Source organism: Zingiber officinale, chromosome 9B (assembly GCF_018446385.1).
Source record: "Zingiber officinale cultivar Zhangliang chromosome 9B, Zo_v1.1, whole genome shotgun sequence".
Lineage (NCBI taxonomy): Eukaryota > Viridiplantae > Streptophyta > Magnoliopsida > Zingiberales > Zingiberaceae > Zingiber > Zingiber officinale.
Genome location: NC_056003.1, coordinates 84,522,998 through 84,544,041, shown reverse-complemented (window position 1 = coordinate 84,544,041; position 21,044 = coordinate 84,522,998). Strand labels below are relative to the sequence as shown.

The following is a 21,044-nucleotide window of genomic DNA, read 5'->3' as shown; positions in this document are numbered from 1 at the left end:
GAGAGTTATTGTTGCACTACCGCACCAATCCCAAATTACATTTATGGGCTCCTTCTTATCATGAGTGTGTTAGTCTCCCTGTGTTTAAGATAACGAATGCCCACTAATTAAGTAAGTTACTGACAACTCATTTAATTAATATCTAGCTCCAAGAGTAGTACCACTCAACTTCATTGTCATGTCGAACTAAGTCTACCTGCAGGGTTTAACATGGCAATCCTTATGAGCTCCTCTTAGGGGCATTCTCAACCTAGATAACTAGGACACAGTTTCCTTCTATAATCAACAATACACACTATAAGTAATATCATTTCCCAACTTATCGGGCCTATTGATTTATCAAACTAAATCTCACCCTTTGATAAGTTAAATAAATAAATACTAAATATATGTGCTTATTATTATATTAGGATTAAGAGCACACACTTCCATAATAACTAAGGTCTAGTTCTTTTATTAAGTCAGTATAAAAAGAATTTACCTAAAATGGTCCTACTCAATACACTTAGAGTGTACTAGTGTAAGTTATTAGTCATGAGCAACTGTTTATAATTTATAAAGAGCTGATAATATTATCTTCTATGTGTGACATCATACACCATGTTATCTACTTTATAAATTAATTGAACAACTATATTCAACAAATAAATATAGACTTGTGACCAATGTGATTCTATTATTTCAAAAATAAATGTTTACAAAAACTAGGCTTTTAGTATACACTCCAACAATTTATTGTGAAAAGCTATAGTAATGGTTGTTCACATTTTTATTGAGTTGTTGAAAGCTAGTTTGGAAGTTGGATGAGATACTTTTTGGGCATTGTTCTCTTGTATTCATCTATGTAGCATTTTAATATGTCCATATCTTCCACCATTACCTTATTTTTTCTTCTTCATGTCTTTTCTTACATTATCATTTGTTTTGATCTATGCTTCTCTTACATAATAGATGCCTTCATTATTTTATTATGCACTCTTATGTTTATAGTGGTGGAGATTAGAAGCAAAGCAAGCATATGGTAGTGCATAAATCATGAGTAGCTTGAGTGAGCTCCATTATTGCATTTATATGAGAGGAGAGCCACCATTACTTTCCTTGTGAGGTTATTTTCTTATCATTATCATTTTATCTATTATGGATTAAAGTTATCATGCTTGTTAATTAGTATATGAATTGAATCCATGAATGCTTTGGTTGTTTGAATTGGACAATCTTAGGTAACTCTTTTTTCACTATTTTCTATGTATGAGTAAGAATTGCTAGGGGAATTCATTTTAGTTATTTTTCTTATTTTTTTTTGTTTGCTCGAGACGAGCAAGAATAAGTGTGGGGGAGTTGATAATGAGCATTTTTATCTATTATTGTGGCTCTTATTTTTAGCATTTTTACCTTCTCGTATGATAAATTTGGTGTTAATATCATGTTTTATGAGTACAGATTTATTTTAGACTTAATTGTAAACTTTCTACAAATTATGGAATTTAATTTTATATTTTTTATGTGGTTTTGTAGGAAATTCAAAGAGTCATGGATTAGGGTCGAGTCGGATCAAATTTGGCTTGATTTGAAGGTAAAACGGAGGAGATCAAGCTGAATCAGTGTGAACCGTTGATCTAGATCAGTGAGATCTTGTTCCTTCATTCAGATCTAAGTGATCTAGCCTTTCATTTTGATTTAAAGTGATCTGGACTGTTCATAGAGATCAAGGCATCAAGGGTTCATCTAAGAAGTGGAGCTCCAATTCAAACCCAATCCAAAAGCCCACTCTTCAAGCCCAATTTCAAACCCCCAATTTTCCTTCTCTTATTGGATCCGGATCTTATCAACCAAATCCAAAAATCCTCACCTCCTTAACCCAAACTCGGCAACCCGTTAAGAACCCTCTCCTTTTCTTCTCACGCGACGGGAACAGTAGCTATCATCTCTTGTCCACGCGATCTCTGCTTCGGGCGTTTCTGCAGCTAGGGCTCGCGATCCCCGCGCCTCTCTTCTTCCTTCCTTCTCTCCGACCAGCGGACACTCTTCTCTTCTTCTTCACCACCGGTCGGCGGCTCTCTACTCTTCCCTCGTCGTCAGCCGACCATCCATAGCCCACACTTCCTCTTCTAGATTTCAATCGGCGACGGCAGCAAGTACTCGGCAGGGGGCAGCAAACTTCGAAGACGACTCCGAGCATCCACCTCGTCGGAGAGGGTTTCTCAGGCAAGACATCCACCTTCCGACAGTGTCTTCCGACTGGGGTTCAAGCGACAGATTCCAGAGGAGTGGCGGTTCTTCCATTTCACAGCAGTTCGTTCTCATCTCCGGTCAACTTTCAGCAAAGGGGTTCTTCGTTGGAAGATTGCGATCATCCCATTGTTGTCGAAGCAAGTAGCCACCAGCAGAGTGCTCTGTCCACCAGTTTTGGGGGTTCCGGAGTCGGGTCTTCGTGTGATGACGAAGGATAGTCGTTGGTAATTTGAAGGCTGACGTGTGAATTGTTGATGGATTAGTTTAGTTTAATTTTGTTAATTTTGTCAATTTACTTGTGTTGATGCTTTTGATTGAATGCTTGTTTCAAACTTGATTCCCTATGTTTAAATTGCACATATTATGCTTAATTAGCTTAACGCATACAAAGTATTCGATGAATTACTTCAACCAATAGTTAGGTTTATTTTGATGCATTTTAGTTTGGTTAATTCTTGCTTTGTCTTGTTCTTTTAATTTATTTAAGTTCTATCTTTGATTGAATGCAATTAGGTTATGTTAAATTAGATTTCTTTAATGCTTTAGGGTTCGTTAAATGTTTTGCTTTACTTTACTTCATGCTGCCATTTATTTTCTGCAATTGTAGTTAGGTTAGACTTAGTTTTATTATTTGCATTGTCTTTCATTTACTAGATTAGGTTTTATTTAATGTTTTGTCATTTCAGTCCTTAGTTTAATTGTGTTGATAGTTAATTCATAGCGTAGTATGACAATGCGTTGTGGATTAATTATTCGCACTTAGATTTCATTCCAGCATTAGATTAGTTTCCTACTTGTTGTGCTTTTCATTTGTTAGATTTAGAATCAAAATCCAAAACCCCCAATTCCATATTAAAAATCCCAAAAATAGAAATAACATACAATCCTAGATTACCATCCTATCGTTACATTCGTTGGCGGACGACACGAGTCATTTCTATGCTACATTAGCGTAGAAGGGGTTTGATACTTCATTGTTTGATGCCCAATTCATGATAAAATTGGGCGATAATCAGCAACCCCAAGTTAAGTTAGGGTAAACTAAAAATAAATGTAATAGAAATGGCAAGTACATATTTTGCATTTAAGAAAAAAATGTACAAAAAGTAATGTACCATTCCCCTAGACTTAACCTTTAATTTTTCCCCCTTTGATTACATTAAAAATGGGGTATTCTATGAAAATAACTTTAAAACAAATTTAAATTAGAGCATAAGGGATAAAAATAAAGTGATTATTATCTAGAAAAATCATGAACTTTTAAATTTCAAAAATCTAGATTTTTTATAATTTATAAACCATTTATTAAAAAAATAATTTTAAAATAATTTTTAATTATTCAAAAATTTTAAGAATTTTTTTAACGGTTAAAATTAAATATCCAAAGCTGAAGTAAAATATTTAAGAAAAATTGAATTAAATTTAAGTAATAAATTTTTTTCTATATAAAGATTTATTTTTGCTAAAACTTTCTTAAAAATGGTTTATGAGCTCACAAAACACTAAGAAATTTTCTGATAATAGAATAGAGGAAGTATTTCTTAAAAAAAAAAAAAAAAAGAACTTTCAAAAATTTAATTTTCAAGGATTTTTAATATTAAAAATTTATGTTTAGATAAATAATTCATAGAAAATTCATTAACAGTAAAAAATTTTTGAAAATAATTTCTTAGATAGAAAAAATGATAAAGTTTAATAGAAAAATAAATTTTACAAAAAAAATAGCACTGAAGGATATTTTTAAATTGAGAAATACAAATTTTGCTAAAAAATTCATAGAAAAAATAGAAAATAATACAACGGTCAAAAAATTCAAAAATTTTTCCATGAATGAGTAATGAAATTTTCTTTCTCAGCAAAATTAAATTCTAACTAATTTATAATAGAAATCATGCAAAGAAATTTATTTGATAATTCTAAGCAAATAAAAAGTATGATATGTAAAAAAATTTTAATTTATGCGTGATTTTGGAACCCAAAATAGGTTCTTTCCAACCAGGTTAATTAAAAAAATTTTAGGAATATAATTTGGTGACTATTTTCTAATTTGGTCATGATGATATCTAAAATACCAATTTAATCTATTATAAATTCGAGCTTATTGAACATGTAAGCATGCAAGATTTTTTTTTTTATTTTCAGTTTTCCATTTTTTATTTTTTATTTTCCATTTTTATCTTGTCGAAATCCTCTAATAGTCATTGCTAAAGTTTCTTTTAACTCATTATTTTCTTTTAATATTTTTTTATTTTATATTTCTAATTTGCAAGAACTTTTGGACAACATTTTTATAAATTTAAACAATTTATCCGGAGATAGAGATCGTACCTGACGTACCTTGTCGATCTTAGAATCTGATACTCCCCCTGTAAAGCTACTTTCTTTTGATGTTCCTCCCCCTTCATCGATGCTCTCGATGCTCATCTTCGATGAACTTTCATTGTCTTCAAGTAGGTATTCGGCTATAAGAGTTATTTCAGTAATTTCCTCGGACTCAGATTCTTCTGACGACGACTCGATGTCCGTTGAGGAGTTGGATTTGACTTCTTTTGGTTCTTCGTAGAGCTTGAAGAATTTTTCCCAAAGTTCTTTTGAATTTTTGTATTTGCTGATTCTGTCGAGATCTTGGGCAGGTAGAACACTCAAAAGGTGAAACTCAATCTTACCATTTGCCATAAAATCACTGCGCTGCTTCTCAGTCCATCGATGCTCCTCAAGTTTTTTTACTTCTTCACTTTTAGGCATATCAAAACCATACTTAATTGTTAGTAAAATATTGAAATTGGTTTTAAAATATATCTCCATTCGACATCTCCAAAACGCAAACTCCCCCTCAAATACTGGTGAGTAGATAATAGCTCAGGCTATTTCTTGTGCTTCGGTCAAGGGTTAGTCCTTTTGAAGTGACTTGGTTCTGATACCACTTATTGGTCTCTTGCGGCCAGCTAGAGGGGATTAATAGCTTGAAATAAAAAATAAATATCTTTCTCAAACTTTACAGCTTAATTAACATAAACACTTGTACAAAAAATAGTAAGCAAATTAAAAGAAGAGAGGCACAGAGGTTTTACTTTGTTTGCAATCAGAAGATTGCTAATTCAAGAAGTTGAAAGCCCACTAAAGTCTCCTTCAGGCGGAGAAGCCTTTTACAATAGTCAAAGCACACAATTACAAAGCTAAAGTCAAATAGAATTATTTTCAAGTGTTCTATATAGCTTCTGGGATTAGGGTTGTATTTATAGCTCTGATCGGGGCACCTGGACGTGGATAAAATTTTATCCAGGTCACAACGGATCACGATATGTTGAGTTTTGATAAACTTTTTGGTCTGGGCGTCTGGAAGGGTTCCGAGCGCCCGAACGGTGTTGATATGGCCCCCGCTGGGCGAGCCACCTTGGGGATGCCCAGTTGATCTAGGCACCCGGACTGAAGTCAACTTCCCTATTGACTTTTTAATTCGGGCTCTCGCTCCGGCTCCGCTCGCTTGGGTGATTTCGGCTATCTAGAATAAGGCTCACCCAAATCCATTTTTCGACATTCTCAAGCAATCTTCCACTCCTGCTTCTCATCCCTCGGAATCGCCGCGCACTTTCTTCTCGTCCGCCAGCGTACTCTTCCGCAATACCTTGTTCCTCGGACGCACCGAGCCCGTCGACTCTCTTCCGTGTCGTCCTTCTTGTTAGCTACGTCTTTCTCTCGACTTCTTATACTCCTAAGTTCTTGCACACTTAGACACATAATATTAAAACATAACAAGACCTAACTTGACTTGGTTGATCACATCAAAATTACCACAGGTAACTTACATAATGTACTTACTTCTAGATCCTTAGGGATATAATATGCATCTACTAAGGTTGACCATTCAAGAGTCCTAGAAAAAGCATTAAGCACGTACCTTAGTGAATCTTGGTTGGTTAACTTTTCTCATAGATTCGTGAGTCCAGTGATGAGTTCTTTGATTCTTGAGTGGAGGTGTGCGACAGTTTCGCCTTCTTCTAACCAGAGGTTGCTAATCTGGTTCTGGAGCATATCTCATCTGGAGAGTTTTGCCTCCAAGGTCCCTTCATGTAGTTCCAAGAATTTCTCCTAGAGCTTCTTGGCTGACTCGTAGTCTCCGATCCAGTAAACTTCTTGTGGCAGTAGAATGCTTAGCAGATGAAATTTTACCTTGTTGTTTGCCACAAAGTCGGCTTGCTCTTTTTTAGTTCACTGATGTTCTTCCTTATCCTTTGGTACTACGAAACCAAACTTCATTATTAATAATAAATCAAAATCTATTTTTAAAAAAATACCTCCATCTTCTTTTTCCAATTCGCGAATTCCCCCTTAAAATTATGTTGATAGATGATTGATCCGGCCATCGTTTTGTTTGCTTTAGTCGACGGTTAGTTCTCCTAAGGTGTCCTCGCTCTCATACCACTTGTTGGTCCCTTGTGGCCAGCAAGAGGGAGGTGAATTACCCTGCACAATAAAAACAAGAAATACTTTTCTCGATCTTTGGACTTGATTAAAATAAACACTTGTACACAAAGAAACTAATTGCACAGAGAAAGAAGAGGCAGTTCTTTTACTTGGTTTGTAATAAGGGGATTGCTGGTTCAAGACGTTGAAAACTCATTATCAAATCTCCTTCAGCGCAGAGAAGCCTCTTACAACAGTTAAAGCACTTGATTACACAACTAAATAGAAAGAGAATTTTTTTACAAGTGTTGTATTTAGCTACTGGGATCAGAGTTGTATTTATAGCCCTATTTCGGGCACCTAGAGTTGTAATCTAACTCTGATTTGGTTGATTACATCAAAATTACCACTGGGTACTTACAGGAAGTATTACTTGAGTTAGGTATGACTTAGTTAGCCTAGTGAAGATTGACACATAGACATGTCGTGAACCAAGTGGGTATAAGATAAGTGAAAGGAACGAAACACAGTCCACTGTAGCTGCTGAAAGGTTCAGAAATGATTCTGAGATCAACCATTAATTTTTTGATTAGGGATTATGATGTACTATTCGGCGTTACTCATGATTGATCCATAATTAATAGTTAATTATGGACGACTAATATAACCTAGAACATATTGAGTCACATACATTATAAGTTTATTCAAAAGACTTATTTGAGAATTGGATTCTCTTATCGTAAGAGATTGAGGCTGGTTGGACTAGATGAAAGATAAATATAGAAGATATTTTATCAGAACGAAAGTACGGATGAGCCTCGTCTTTTGAAGACTAATTGAATCCTCTTTAGTTTAATTAATGAATCAAATTGATTTGGTTTAAGTAAAAGAGAATTAGTTATTGAAGTAAATGATTTGGTTATTGAATTTTATTTTGAACCAACATTAAGGTTAATGGTATGTGATCTGGTGGTAAGGATCGGGGGCCCACATAGGAAGGGGTCAACGACATGGGAGAGTTAAAGCTCCGGCTGGGGGGGAGGAAGTCACTTGGCCGACCGGCCGGAGTAGATCCCGTGTTGGCACAAAGAACAACTAGCTTGTACCCCGTCCGAGTATGTGGCCAAGCGGCCTCCTCGCCCGATCCGAGGTGCATGTATACCCGAGCAACCTGGAGGCCGAGCGACCAGCCCGTCCGGCCCAATTAGAGACAAAAGGCTTAGAAGAGGACAAAAGGGGCAGCTAGTGATATCATTCTCGAGACACCCGCCGCCGACAAACAGCATGGTCGGCTGCCGGGCCGTACCGAGGATCGTACGGGGGAAGTTTCCGCTGCCGTGGCAGAGATATGCTCGGACAGTTGCGGTATGACGTCAAACACGCTTTTCTGACACAACCATTCTGAGGTATGCTTTGAGGAGCGTGCACACCTCAGGAAGCGTGCACGCGCCTCTACGGGGTCCTATATAAGGACCTCCCGACTTCGGCGGAGGTATAATTTTTCTCCTCATCTACTGTAGCCACAGTCTCTCTATTCTGCCTCTGTTTCTTCTTGCCATCGCCTGACTTGAGCGTTTGAGGGTCATCGCCGGGAACCCCTTCCCGGCCCGGCTTTGTTGCAGGTTCATCAAAGGCCTACGTCACTACGGTGATCACCCGGGGCAGCAGAGAGCGCCACGTCCCTAGTTTTCATCGACGCAACACACGGACAGGATCAAATTGGCGTCGTCTGTGGGAACGCATCTAAATCCGAGCAGAGAAGATGGAAGAAGTCGGACGTCAACTCATGGTGACGCTCTCTCCGGAGGAGCTCGACGCACTCATCCAAGCGCGCGCTGCGAAGATGGTCGAGCAACAACAGAAGGCACAAGCCGAGCGGATAGCGCAGCAGGCCACCTCGGTTTCTGGTGGCCGAGCGGCAATAGAGGACCGGCCAGAACAATACTATACCTGGGCACAGAACAAGGGGCAGACCGACACACCAAGAAACGCGTCGGCCGCCCCTATTCTTTTCCATAGGGCACTGTTCCAGACCCCGTCGGAGCTGGCCTTAGCCAACCAGGGATCGTCCGATGAAGCACCCGTGCAGGATGCTAGGAAGGAGAAGGCGCCACGTGTCGAGTCATCTCCAGAGCGGATCAATCGCCAGTTTTCCGAGGTGATCTTACAAGACCCTCTCCCGAAGCATTACGCCCCCATATCAATTGGAGAATATAACGACACAACTGATCCGAACGACCACCTCGGTAAGTTCGATAATGCTGATACACTTCATCAATACACCGACGGAGTCAAATGCAGAGTCTTCCTCACTACATTATCTGGTTTGGCACAACGCTGGTTCCGGAGGTTGTCGAACGGATCAATCAAGAGCTTCAGAGATTTCCGAACGACATTCCTTCATCACTTCGCCAGCAGTCGGCCCTACCAGAAGACCAGCGTTAGCCTCTTTTCCATGAAGCAAGGGGCCAAGAGAAACTCTCCAAACCTACATCCAATGCTTCAACCAAGCAGCTATGGGCATCCCCTCAGTCTCGTCTGAGACAATGATGCATTCTTTTACACAAGGCTTAGTCGACGGGGACTTCTTTCGCTCACTCATCAGGAAGCCGCCTCGCGACTACGACCACATGCTGAAAAAAAACGAGTGAGTATATTAACGTGGAGGAAGCACAGGCGGCCCGAAAAAGGAAGCGCCAGGCGAGCCGCCAGCCCAAGCCGAACGGAGAACAAACACCAACCAGCCACCGCCGAGAGGACCATGTGCCGAGGTGATGAAACCACCTCAAGATTCTAGGTCGCCCGCCATTCAGCACATTGCGACCAAGCGACCTAGACAAAAAGGTAAGGTATAGACGTCCATGTTTTGCAAAATCCATCAATCAACCACTCATAACACTCGGGACTGCCGAAGTCTCCCCTCGATCAGCCAACCTGAGCCGAGAAACTATCGCCGTCGATCGCCTTCACTGGATAGGCGAGCTCATCATCAGTACACCGAGCGGCGAGTAATTAGGCGTTCACCCGAGCAGCATCACCATCAGCAGCAACATCACCAGCCAAGGGCCAACCCTCGAGTCTCCCATGAGCGAGCCAGACCGTCTGCTCGGGAAGAAGAAAACAGAAGCAATACCGCTCGGGAGGAAATCAATATCATCGCTGGTGGACCAACAAGTGGTGACTCCAACCGAGCCCGCAAGTCGTACGCTCGACGACTGGAAATACATGCTGTGGGATGCAGCCAAGAGAAGGCGAGCGGGCCGGCGATTAGCTTTGGTCCTGGCGACCTCGAGGGAGTCGAAGTGCCGCACGATGACGCCCTCATCATCCGAGCGGTAATAGCAAACTATACTATTCATCGCATCTTTATTGACACAGGGAGTTCGGTCAACATCATCTTCAAGAAGGTGTTCGACCAGCTCCAGATCGACAGGGCGGAGCTACTACCGATGACCATGCTCTTGTTCGGATTCACGGGTAACGAGGTTCAACCAGATGGTCAGACGAAGTTGGCCATTTTTGTCGGAGGCACATCTGCTCAGAAGGAGAGCTGGTCGATTCATCCTCATTGGCGACCAGCTCTACAAAAAAGCGTTCTCCAGGCCTCTGCTTAAATGTGTCAGCCCGGAGGATATGACCTATATTTTGTAAGAGGTACACCAAGGCTCATGTGGTGGGCATCCGGACGGCCGCTCGTTGGCGAGGAAGATTCTCTTGGCCGACTATTTTTGGCCGATTTTACAGGAGGACGCCGCCCGGACAGTCGCCACATGCTTATCCTGCCAACGGTACCAGAATTTCTCACATCGTCCCAGAGAAGAATTAAAGATTTCCATGGTGTCCTGCCAATTCGATCAATGGGGCATGGACATTGTGGGGTCATTTCCGATGGCGACCGGACAGCGAAAGTTCCTGCTGGTAGCAGTGGACTATTTTTCCAAATGGATTGAAGCCGAGCCGCTGGCTAAAATAACCGAGGAGATGGTCAAAAAATTAATATGGCAGCATATCATCTGTCGATTCGGCATCCCACGATGGCTCATCTCCGATAATGGGAGGCAGTTCTCGGGTCAGCAACTCAGGGAATGGTGCGAGGGGTATGGCATACAACAAGCCTTCACCTCCGTAGCATATCCCCAAAGTAACGGGCAAGCCGAAGTCACCAATCGGGAGATCTTACAAGTTCTTCGGGCTCAGCTCGACCATGAAGGAGGCAGTTGGGTGGACGAGCTGCCCGGGGTATTATGGGCGCTCCGAACGACGCCCAAGGAGGGAACAGGAGCGACCCCCTTTCACCTGGTGTACGGGGAGAAGTCATCGTCCCAGTAGAAGTCGGGGTAGAATCCGACTGGATCAAAGTCTACGATGAGAACAATGTTGAGCGTAGGCATTTGGAGCTGGACCTAGTGGACGAGACGTGAGCTAAGGTCGTCGTTCGGTTGATGGCGTATCGGCAGAGGGTGAAGCAAAACTACAACAGACAGGTAATTCCCAAATCTTTTCAGGTCGGCGACCTCGTCTGGAAGAAAGTCAAGTCGGTCGGCGATGTGACCAAGCTGGGAGCAACTTGGGCTGGGCCGTTCAAGATTGTAGAGAAGCTCTGATCGGACCGACGACTATAAACCCCCCGGCCCGAAGACCGTCGAGCGGCGACGTTAAATCCCCTAGTCGGACCGGCGACTATAAACCCCCCGGCCCGAAGTCCGTCGAGCGGCGACGTTAAATCCCAGATTCGGACCGGCGACTATAAACCCATCGGCCCGAAGTCCTTCGAGCGGCGACGTTAAATCCCCGAGTCGGACCGGCGACTATAAACCCCCCGGCCCAAAGACCGTCGAGCGGCGACGTTAAATCCCCGAGTCAGGTCGGCGACTATAAACCCCCCCGGCCCAAAGTCTGTCGAGCGACGATGTTAAATCCCAGAGTCGGACCGGCGACTATAAACCCCCCGGCCCTAAGACCGCCGAATGCTGCTCGGAGAGAATGCGTTCGAAGAAGTAAACAAGAACAGAATCAGAAGTTATATTGACTCGTCGTATAAAAGTACACAGACAAAAATGGGTTGACTTAACTCGCGGAACGGCGAGCATACAGATGAAACTTCAAAAGACGCTCCTCACTCCAGGACATCAAAGATGGGCTCGGGGATGGTTTCCAACAGTCCGGCCAGGTCTTTTGGGGAGGGGGGGGGGGATAGATGTCGTCTCCGGGAGATGGCCCTTAGCCTTCAAATAAGCAGTTGTAGCCCGGATGACTTCCTCAAATGCCAGGACCAGCCGATCGCTCAACTTCTCGCCAAATTCGTCCGAGCGGAAATAGTTCTGACTCATCACCGCGAAGCGGCCTGATTCGACGTCTTGGTACTCCTTTAGTGCAGCTCGGGCAGCTTCGAGAGCGTCTTGGAGATCCTTCTTATCTCCTTGAAGTTTAGCTTCAGCAGCCAATTGGCTTTCTCGCTCGGTGGATAGCAGGCCAGTCAATTCTTGGACGCGCTGCTCCAGCGCTCGGGCCTGCATATTCTTTGCTTCTAAATCAGAGACGGCCCTATTCTTTCTGTTAGTCGCCAGCTTGATCTCCTGGTCGTGAGACTTAACCTGGGCTTCAAGCCCAGCTACCCTGGTTTCCAGGCCAGAAGACTTGTGCTGCTCGGCTGCAAGCAGTTTCTCTGTTTTATTCAGTTCTGACCGAAGCGTGGCGTACGAGGGCCCCTAAGCAGGCGCCCCTCCAGAAATCTGAAGTTTCTTCAACTCTTCCTCCAGCGCCGCCAAACGGTTGCTGACCACGATGTTCTCCACCCAGCTCTGCACTCGAATGAAATAATATCAAGGAGCGAGCAAAATAATTATATAAGAGTTTGAGGAGCATACCCCAGTTAGCCTGCTGCAAATGACTGTCACCGAGCTGACCGGGGGTCATTAACGCCACACGGGCCCTCGCATCCTCCCATATTTTGGCGAGCGGTCCGCGGATGGTGATCTGATGTTCTAGGGCAACTGGCCGATCAGTCGCCAGAAGAAATTCTTCTGTGGGGAGATGGAGGATGGCCTTAATCACTCGATGGCCGCTCAGATCAGATTGGACTGAGGCTAAGCGACCAGACGACTCGCCGAGCGGAGCAGAGATTATGCTGGAGCGCCTAAGCTGAAGACGAGCCCGAGGCAGGGAACTGACGGGCTGCGCTTCAAGCGAAGCCACCGGCAGATCAAGCTGGGAGGGAGTTCGGTCCGAGGAGATGGCCTCGACTGAAGCAGGGGCCGGGTTGACTGCTGCAGAGGGGGCGCCGACCTGCTCTGTCACCGGTTCCACAGATGTAGCTGAGTGGGTGTGAATGTCCGTCCGACGTCGTTTGCGTATCACCAGTGGGGAGTCCTCGGCCGAGTACCCCGCGTCCTCCGATGCCAGATGCCCGGCAGACAAGATGGCATCGCCGACCGTTTCGGTTGCAGGGAGCCGAACGGCCAACTCTCCAACTGCGGGTGGAGCTTCTTCGCTTTCACCCTCGTGTGAGCCGACCGGTGTGATGCCCAGATCAGCCATCTCCTTAGCTGTTGCCGCCTTTACCTCGGCAGCCTTCAACCTCATCCGCTCAGTGGCCTTGGCACGCCACATACTGTCGACTGCATAAAAGAAGAATAAATCAGTTAGACCAAACGGAAGGGGGCGAGGAAAACACTTACCCATGCTGCTCGGAAGCTTCGTTCGGATCAGGCTTGCAGACAAGATGGCATCGCCGACCATTTCGGTTGCAGGGAGCCGAACGGTAGACAAGGCAGACAAGATGGCATCGCCGACCGTTTCGGTTGCAGGGAGCCGAACGGCCAACTCTCCAACTGCGGGTGGAGCTTCTTCGCTTTCACCCTCGTGTGAGCCGACCGGTGTGATGCCCAGATCGGCCATCTCCTTAGCTGCTGCCGCCTCTACCTCGGCAGCCTTCAACCTCATCCGCTCAGTGGCCTTGGCACGCCACATACTGTCGGCTGCATAAAAGAAGAATAAATCAGTTAGACCAAAAGGAAGGGGGCGAGGAAAACACTTACCCATGCTGCTCGGAAGCTTCGTTCGGATCGGGCTCAATCCGAATATGTACAACACACCCTCGCAAAGCAGCTTGTGGATGTTGAATCTCTGCCCGACCAACAGATTAGCTGCGTGGAGGTAATCTGGCTGGCTCTTGTATTTACCAAGGTCCGGCGGGGTCGACACAGTGGTCTGCCATTTAGTTCGGAAAGGTGGTCGCCCCGGAAAACGAAGGTAAAAGTAGTTCTCCTTCCAATGTTTGTTCGAAGTCGGCATTTTGTCGAAGAAAACAAGACCAATCTGCGACTGGAAGAGGAAGGTGCCCCACTCGGACTGTTTGGGATAGTAGAAATAGTGGAAAGTCTTGGGGACTAAGGGGATGTCGTGTAGCCTAAAGAGGACAACTACCTCGCACAACAATCGGAAGGAGTTTGAGACGAGTTGGCCAAGCGGGAGGTGGAAGTAGTTGCACACTTCAAGGATAAACGGATGAACAGGAAAACGTAGACCGACTATAAACTGGTCTAGGAAAAAGTAAATAGTGCCGATCGGAGGGTCGTGTGGCCGATCGGATGAGGTAGCTAGTATTAGTTCATGGTCAGAAGGAAGTTCGAAGGTTGGAACGAGGCTCAGCGCGCCCCTCTCGTCAAACCGGCTCTCTGTGGTGGTATACCAGAGGCCGGGGGTGAGGTCAGACTGGCGAGAGGAACTGGCCATTACTAGGTCAAGGGCCGAAGCAAAAGAAGGCAAGGGTTGATGAGAAGAATGGCTAGAACAAAGGGGGGCACGAATACGGCGAGAATGCAAAGAAAAATGCAAAAGAACTGAAAGGAGAAGGACAAAGGGGCCTTATAGAAAATATGACCGAAGGAGGAGGCGAGGGATCGCCGGAATGCAGAGAAACGAGTTCGCCGGAACACTGAACGAGATGGAGCAGAAGCCTTCGGATGCGCACACGCGATAACATGAAGCGGCTGGGGAAGAAGAGACGTCTTTATAAACGTTGGGCTCGATCAACCGGAGCCGTCCGATCCAGGTCACGGGATTCGAGGAGCAGATCGGACAGCCGAATTTGAAAGGCCAAAGGTCACATCAGCCCTGACAGCTCGAGCGAGCGGTGATGGCTGCGCGACCACGTGGCGCCCGCTCACGGGTCGCATTTAATGAGCACCATTATGCGGGCGTGGTCGCGTGTTCAGCCTTAATGGCAGTGATTTGCACGAATTCCGAGGAGATTCTAGGGATATCAGCGTTGACCAATGTCGGAGTGGCGGGACAACCGCTAGCAAACAAAACTTTCCAAGTGCCAGCCTGTGTTGCGCCGATCGGCATCACCCGCTTGCGCAGTCCCCGATCGGATAGACACTAACATCGGTAGCCGAGCGGTAGGCGTGTCACCAAGCCAACGGTCCAGTCAGTCGGACTTGTCGCCTCCTTCGACTAGACTTGGAGGGAAGGCACGTGATCCGGTAGTAAGGATCGGGGGCCCACATATGAAGGGGTCAACGACACGGGAGAGTCAAAGCTCCGGCTGGGGGGGAGGAAGTCACCTGGCCGACTGGCCGGAGTAGATCCCGTGCCGGCACGAAGACAGCTCGACCTCGGGTCGAGCTTCTGACGCTCACAAGCTCCCTTATAGAGGAACCGCTATGCCGAGTGGCCAATCTGCTCAGCTAAACTGCAGAACAACTGGCTTGTACCCCCGTCCGAGTATGTGACCGAGCGGCCTCCTCGCCCGGTCCGAGGTGTATGTATACCCGAGCACCCTGGAGGCCGAGCGACCAGCCCGTCCGACCCAATTAGAGACAAAAGGCTTAGAAGATGACAAAAGGGGCAGCTAGTGATATCATTCTCGAGACACCCGCCGCCGACAAACAGCATGGTCGGCGGTCGGCCCGTACCGAGGATCGTACGGGGGAAATTTCCGCTGCCGTGGCAGAGATATGGTCGGACAGTTGCGGTATGGCGTCAGACACGCTTTTCTAACACAGCCATTCTGAGATATACTTTGAGGAGCGTGCACGCCTCAGGAAGCATGCACGCACCTCTAGGGGGTCCTATATAAAGACCTCCCGACTTCGGTGGAGGTATGATTTTTCTCCTCATCTACTGTAGCCACAGTCTTTCTATTCTGCCTCTGTTTCTTCTCGCCATCACTTGACTTTAGCGTCGGAGGGTCGTCGCCGGGAACCCCTTCCCGGCCCGACTTTGTTGCAGGTTTATCGGAGGCCTATGTCACTGCGGAGATCACCCGGGGGCAGCAGAGAGCCCCACGTCCCCAGTTTTCATCGACTCAGTGCACGGACAAGATCAGTATGAATTCCGTGTTAGTGGATGGATGTGAGATTTACACAAGATAGGGATGTAATAAGTAAATAAGTTTAATTTGAAACAAAATTTATTTTTTAATTAAATTTTCATTTTATTTCCTTTTTATTCATTTTCCTTTTCTTTTTAAAACTCTTTCGCTTTCTCTCTGTTTTTTTGTTTTTTTTAAGGACCCTAATCCTTTTTCTTTTCTCCTTTGGCTCCGAATCGCCGCCGCCTTCCAGTTGCGCCGCTGATGCCGGACCTCCGAGCACAACCTCCGGTCAGCAAGCACCAAGGAGGAGTGTCCTCCTTGTGCCGCCACCCTTGGCTGCGAGGGCTGCCCGCGCACTACTGCTCGGCCGCCGTCGTCGCCATTCAGCCCTTCTGCTCCGAACCGTCCGGAGCCCACTGTCACCATCCACTGACACCGGCAGCACCTTCCAGCAACACCGGACAGCAGCTACCAGCTGCTGCCCGCGCGCCTGCCGCGCCCGAGTGCCGCCGCTTGCTGCGGCTGCCGGAGGACTCTACAGCCGGCTGTCCCTGCCGGCTGTCCCTGACGGCTGAGAGGTCCTTCCGCTGAAGCTCCTCTTCCTTGCCCTGGAAAACAGCAAGTGTTGCTGTTCAAGCTGGCTCAGAATACCCTGCAGCTGGAAACACTGTTCCGGCCAGCAATAGTTGCTTCCGGAACTGAGATGTTGCTGAACTCGCTGTTGGCAGCGAGTTTGAGGTTCCTTGGGGTTACAAGGGTGGTAGTCGCCTGTTGAGTTGTACTGTTTGGTTGCAATTGCCGCTGGGTACCAATCAGACCTAGATCCCTCTATCGGATCGACTTGTTTCCAATAAACATTGTGTTTCCGATAAACGTTGGGCTACCCAACAAAGAGTAGATTAACATTGTGCTTGCCAGTAATTTTTCCTATTGGATGAGTAACCTAAACTCATCGAAAAGAAGCATTGTTACTAATTTTTGTATCAAGTTAGATGAGCATGAACAGATTCACATTCAATCTTTCAGCACTATCCCATATTTGTGATACATTACTCTAGTAGCTTTCTTCTTTGCAGGTAGGAAAAATGTATTCCACATCTGCTTCATTACTTGTGCTATTTCTGTAAAAACCTGCATATTTATTCTTCCATGATAACTATGGTGCGGGAAGATTTGAGCCCTTCTTGCCTGTGCAGAATCTTTTTCAATGGAGTTGGAGTTCTTACATCGGAACCAAGCAGATATCTGTTCCTTAAAGAGGCATAGTGTATTCTGATCTCATGGGAAGTTGGAGTTGGAAGGCCAATGTGACACAATGAATGATCAATCCAGGTATGGACACCCATTCACTGTAATTGTTCACATCTGCACCTATTTTTCCACATGCGATGGCTTTATGCTTTTTTGTATTGTTCTCATAATTTATTCGTCATATTTTGTTTGTCAAATTGTCAGTTATGATCTTTACATTACGCCCAAAAGCTGAATCTTATGATCTTAGTATCAAAGTTTTAGTTGCTTTTGTTGCTGACATTGTCTAGTATGCTACAACTCAAACGTTCATTTTGATTCTGAAATAGTTGGTTATATTAATCAAGCCTTTGTGTTGAGATCTTATTATAGATAAATTACAATTCATAGATAACATTAACCACCAAGAAAGAACCAATCCACAAGGATTAGTTTTGCCATGATCTTGTTTTGAGTTTTATGTGATGCAACAAGCATTGGGGTTTTCGTCGCTGAAGAACTGAGGTGGTGGGGGAGGTTGGTTGATCAATACTGGCATCCCATGCATCATCGTCTTCTGTGCCATCTCTTCTTCCCTGATGAAGTTGCCATGCCAATACATCATTCTCCTCATCATGTCCTCTTGGCCAACAATTGTGGTGGTATCGATCTCTTCGCTTTCTTTTGTCTTTTCTTTTTCGGCATCACCATTCGTATCATCGCCATTGCCTTGTCCTTCAGGTGCCTTCTCTTTGTCCTTTTTCTCCTCTTTATTTTCTTCCTCAGGTGTCTTGTCCTGTTCTTTCTTCTCCTCTTCGCTGCGGGGTTGTGGTGGTGGAGGAACAGCAGTAGCTAGTTTCCCAGTTCGCCTGTGTATGTACTCAACTAGCTTTTCAACAGTCATTGTTCCAGTTACAGTCACCCTCCCAGCACTCGTATCAGTCTCAGCTGTTTGCACTCCTAGTTTCAATAATCATAGAAAAAAACCTTCAAATTATGGTTTGTTCCACATGATGCATTCATGCAATTTCACATTTTCACTCACTCACCTTTCATCTTTAGTATCTTCCTCTTCAGCAGCTCTGCACATATCTCACAGTGCATGTAGACAAGGAGCTCAATTGTTGCCATGCTACTCTCCTGTCACAAACTCAAGTTACATCCTCCAAGCAATTCAAAACTTATTGTTTCATCTCAACCTTGAATTTTATCTACCTGAGGTGGAACAACTTCCGGCATGGAGTCCCCTTCGGTCTCTGCAGTCGGCTGAGAGACTACTTGCACTTTCCTCCGTGTTCTCTTGTGGATTCTGGAGCACAGAGATTGAGAATCCACAACCCCTTTCACTGTGACCTGGTTCTTCACCATGTCCACCTCAACACTCTCAACCCCTGATTCGAAGAAACCATTAACTCAACACCGCATGGCACATAAAACTCAGAATTAGGTGGAACCTTTACCTGTGCACTTGAGCATGCACTTCTCAATCTTCTTTGCACATCCAACACAGTGCAAATCCAGAGACAACACGACTGAAGGAGCAGGCCCTGGCTTTGTTTCCTCTGTCTTTTTTTCTTTATTTTCTTCTTGTTTCGCCTCCGCTTCCTGCCAAAAGAAGGAAGAAAAATCTTAGCTGCATTTTAGAAGCAAACAATCACAAAGAACTCCTTACCTGCTTAGCTTCTTCCCCCATCGTGTGACTGGCGAACCTACACTGCCTCAGAGTATGTTTTATGCAAGTGGCTCTTATAAGCACAGAGTAGTAAGAAAGGTAGCTGAAGGTAGGAGATTTGGACTAATTGAGATTGTAGTAATTGTAACTTTTGAACTAGTTCTTGCTATCTAACAAGAGGTGAATGGAAGAGGAGAGGGGATTGAGGATAGAACGGTGTAAGAAGTTTATAGCGAGATTAGGTGGGTGGCAAAAGTAGGAGCAAAACTAGGACATTTGGTAATGCATCACTTTAGTACTGCCTTTTCTTGAATTCAAAGGAGGATGATGAGGATTTTGGTTGGCAAGGAAGAAGGCATATATCTAAAGAGGAGAGAGAGGAGAGAAGATATTTTCAATTGTTTGGTTCCTTGTGATTTTTGCCATTTTGATATATATTTTTTCTCTTTAAATGACAGATTCAAAATTTTATATTGTTTTCTCTGTTCTACCATAATTATAGGTAGAGACGGACAACATTTGGATTGAAGCCTATTTTAGGACTTAATTGTGCTATGAAGATTTGTACAATAAAGTAAAACACATGCACTTTGTCATGTGTTAGGTTATATGATTTCAATTTCTTGGTCCATCATCATTCTCTGATGATCTTTTTCTGTAAAGGAGGACATCTATCGGAGCCGAACGAACATAAATCTCTCGACCAAAGAGGGTCGGAAAGCAACTCGCCGTTTCTTCCACCTTTGCCAAAGATTCAATGGAACAACAAGGAGAAAGCAGCCCACATGGTTTCCAAGCCAGGAACCACTTTCCACATCCTCTTCCACTGCCCTTATCCGTCAGCAAAGCACCTAACAATTCTCTTCACCATCAGCAACCCCAAAAAGCAGCACACGAGCCTCCAACCGCACTTAGTTTTCTTCTTCAAAGCATGGAATATATCCATTGATTAATCATTCTGATTAGTTTGATCAGTAAGTTAACTGGTCCTTGAAGCTAGCTGCTTGTTAATTCACTATATATAGATCAGAGATGTGCCTGTTGTTTGTGTCTTAACAGGGCCTTGGGCATTAAGGAAGTGAAGGTTAATCTCAGGGTTTACATTTTATGCAGACACCAAGGCATGGCTCACTTGCAGATTGTGCCAGCAGGGAGCAAGCCTGTGGAGGCTCAGTTTGTGGAGATGAAGGTCCCCCTCTACTCTTATGGCTGCGAGAAGAAGGTCAAGAGGGCACTGTCTCATCTTAGAGGTATTGACTCGACTCGACTCAAATGTTTCTTTTGTTAGAAGTACTATATCGATTGAAAATGCTCGTCGACCCAGGAATTCATTCAGTACGCGTGGATTACGAGTTGCAGAAGGTGACGGTTTGGGGAATTTGCAATAAGGATGATGTTCTCGCCACCGTCAAGAAGAAGAGGAGGGAGGCACGATTCTGGGACCAATCGTTGGAGTGTGATCAGGCAGCACCACCTTCGGAGGAGGTGGAGGAAGAAGATGACAAAGAGATTCACCATGTTTCGTCGCGTCTTTCAGCCATAAAAGGCTTCAAATTCAAAAGATCATGGAAGAAGTTGTTCCCTCTACTCGTGTAACATCTTTAAGCTTCATGTGTGTTTATTCAAGAAAAATGGTCTACTCGCCATTATGTACATATAACCAATAAAATTTACATATGGATACTTATTTCCATAGCGTGTTGTTCATCTCTCCTCTCCGTGAATTGACTTTCCCCTTCCTGTCCTTTCCTCCCTTCCACTCCAAGTAAATGAACCTTAGTTTTTTCTTAAGTAAATAAATTAAATGTTTGTGAATAAATTTAGTGAATAAATTTAGGCTACGTTTGGTTGGGTGTAATGTAATGTAACTTGTAATGTAATCAAATTTGTAATGTAATTTTGATTAAATTACTACGTTTGATAATGTAATGTATGTAATCTTTGATTACAAGGGTGATTACATTTTTTTATTTGGTGTGTTGACGAGTGGCTCATATTTGGATGAAGGGATGTCATGGAAGAAAAATCTGTTAAGATTTTTCGTAATAAAATTCTGTTAAGATTTTATATAACAGAATTTTGTTATGTTTTTCATAACAAATTCTGTTACGTTTTTACCGGGTCTGGGGGTTTAGCAGTATTTATAGGGATCATTGTAAACCCATTGTAAATCAGAAAACACAAGAA

At 44.4% G+C, this 21,044-nt stretch overlaps 2 protein-coding genes across 4 annotated transcripts; one reads left to right on the top strand and one right to left on the bottom strand.

Moving 5' to 3' along the window:
• Positions 1-16,137: 16,137 nt before the first annotated feature.
• LOC122024789 (heavy metal-associated isoprenylated plant protein 30-like) lies at positions 16,138-20,564 on the top strand. 3 transcript variants are annotated; one of them, XM_042583493.1, is made up of 5 exons: positions 16,138-16,760; positions 17,152-17,287; positions 19,521-19,831; positions 19,971-20,107; positions 20,182-20,564. In XM_042583493.1, exons 4-5 carry the CDS (start codon positions 19,981-19,983, stop codon positions 20,451-20,453), a joined length of 399 nt encoding a protein of 132 aa, XP_042439427.1. In that variant the 5' UTR covers positions 16,138-16,760; positions 17,152-17,287; positions 19,521-19,831; positions 19,971-19,980; the 3' UTR covers positions 20,454-20,564. The 3 variants fall into 3 exon arrangements, with proteins under 3 accessions (XP_042439427.1, XP_042439426.1, XP_042439424.1); XM_042583492.1 differs by having other exon boundaries at positions 16,138-17,031; XM_042583490.1 differs by having other exon boundaries at positions 16,138-17,287; positions 19,917-20,107.
• On the bottom strand, positions 17,301-19,153 carry LOC122024788 (heavy metal-associated isoprenylated plant protein 9-like). Its single transcript, XM_042583489.1, has 5 exons — positions 18,858-19,153; positions 18,646-18,790; positions 18,401-18,576; positions 18,235-18,325; positions 17,301-18,145 (listed from the first exon to the last, which is right to left on the bottom strand). Exons 1-5 carry the CDS (start codon positions 18,876-18,878, stop codon positions 17,664-17,666), a joined length of 915 nt encoding a protein of 304 aa, XP_042439423.1. The 5' UTR covers positions 18,879-19,153; the 3' UTR covers positions 17,301-17,663.
• Positions 20,565-21,044: the final 480 nt, after the last annotated feature.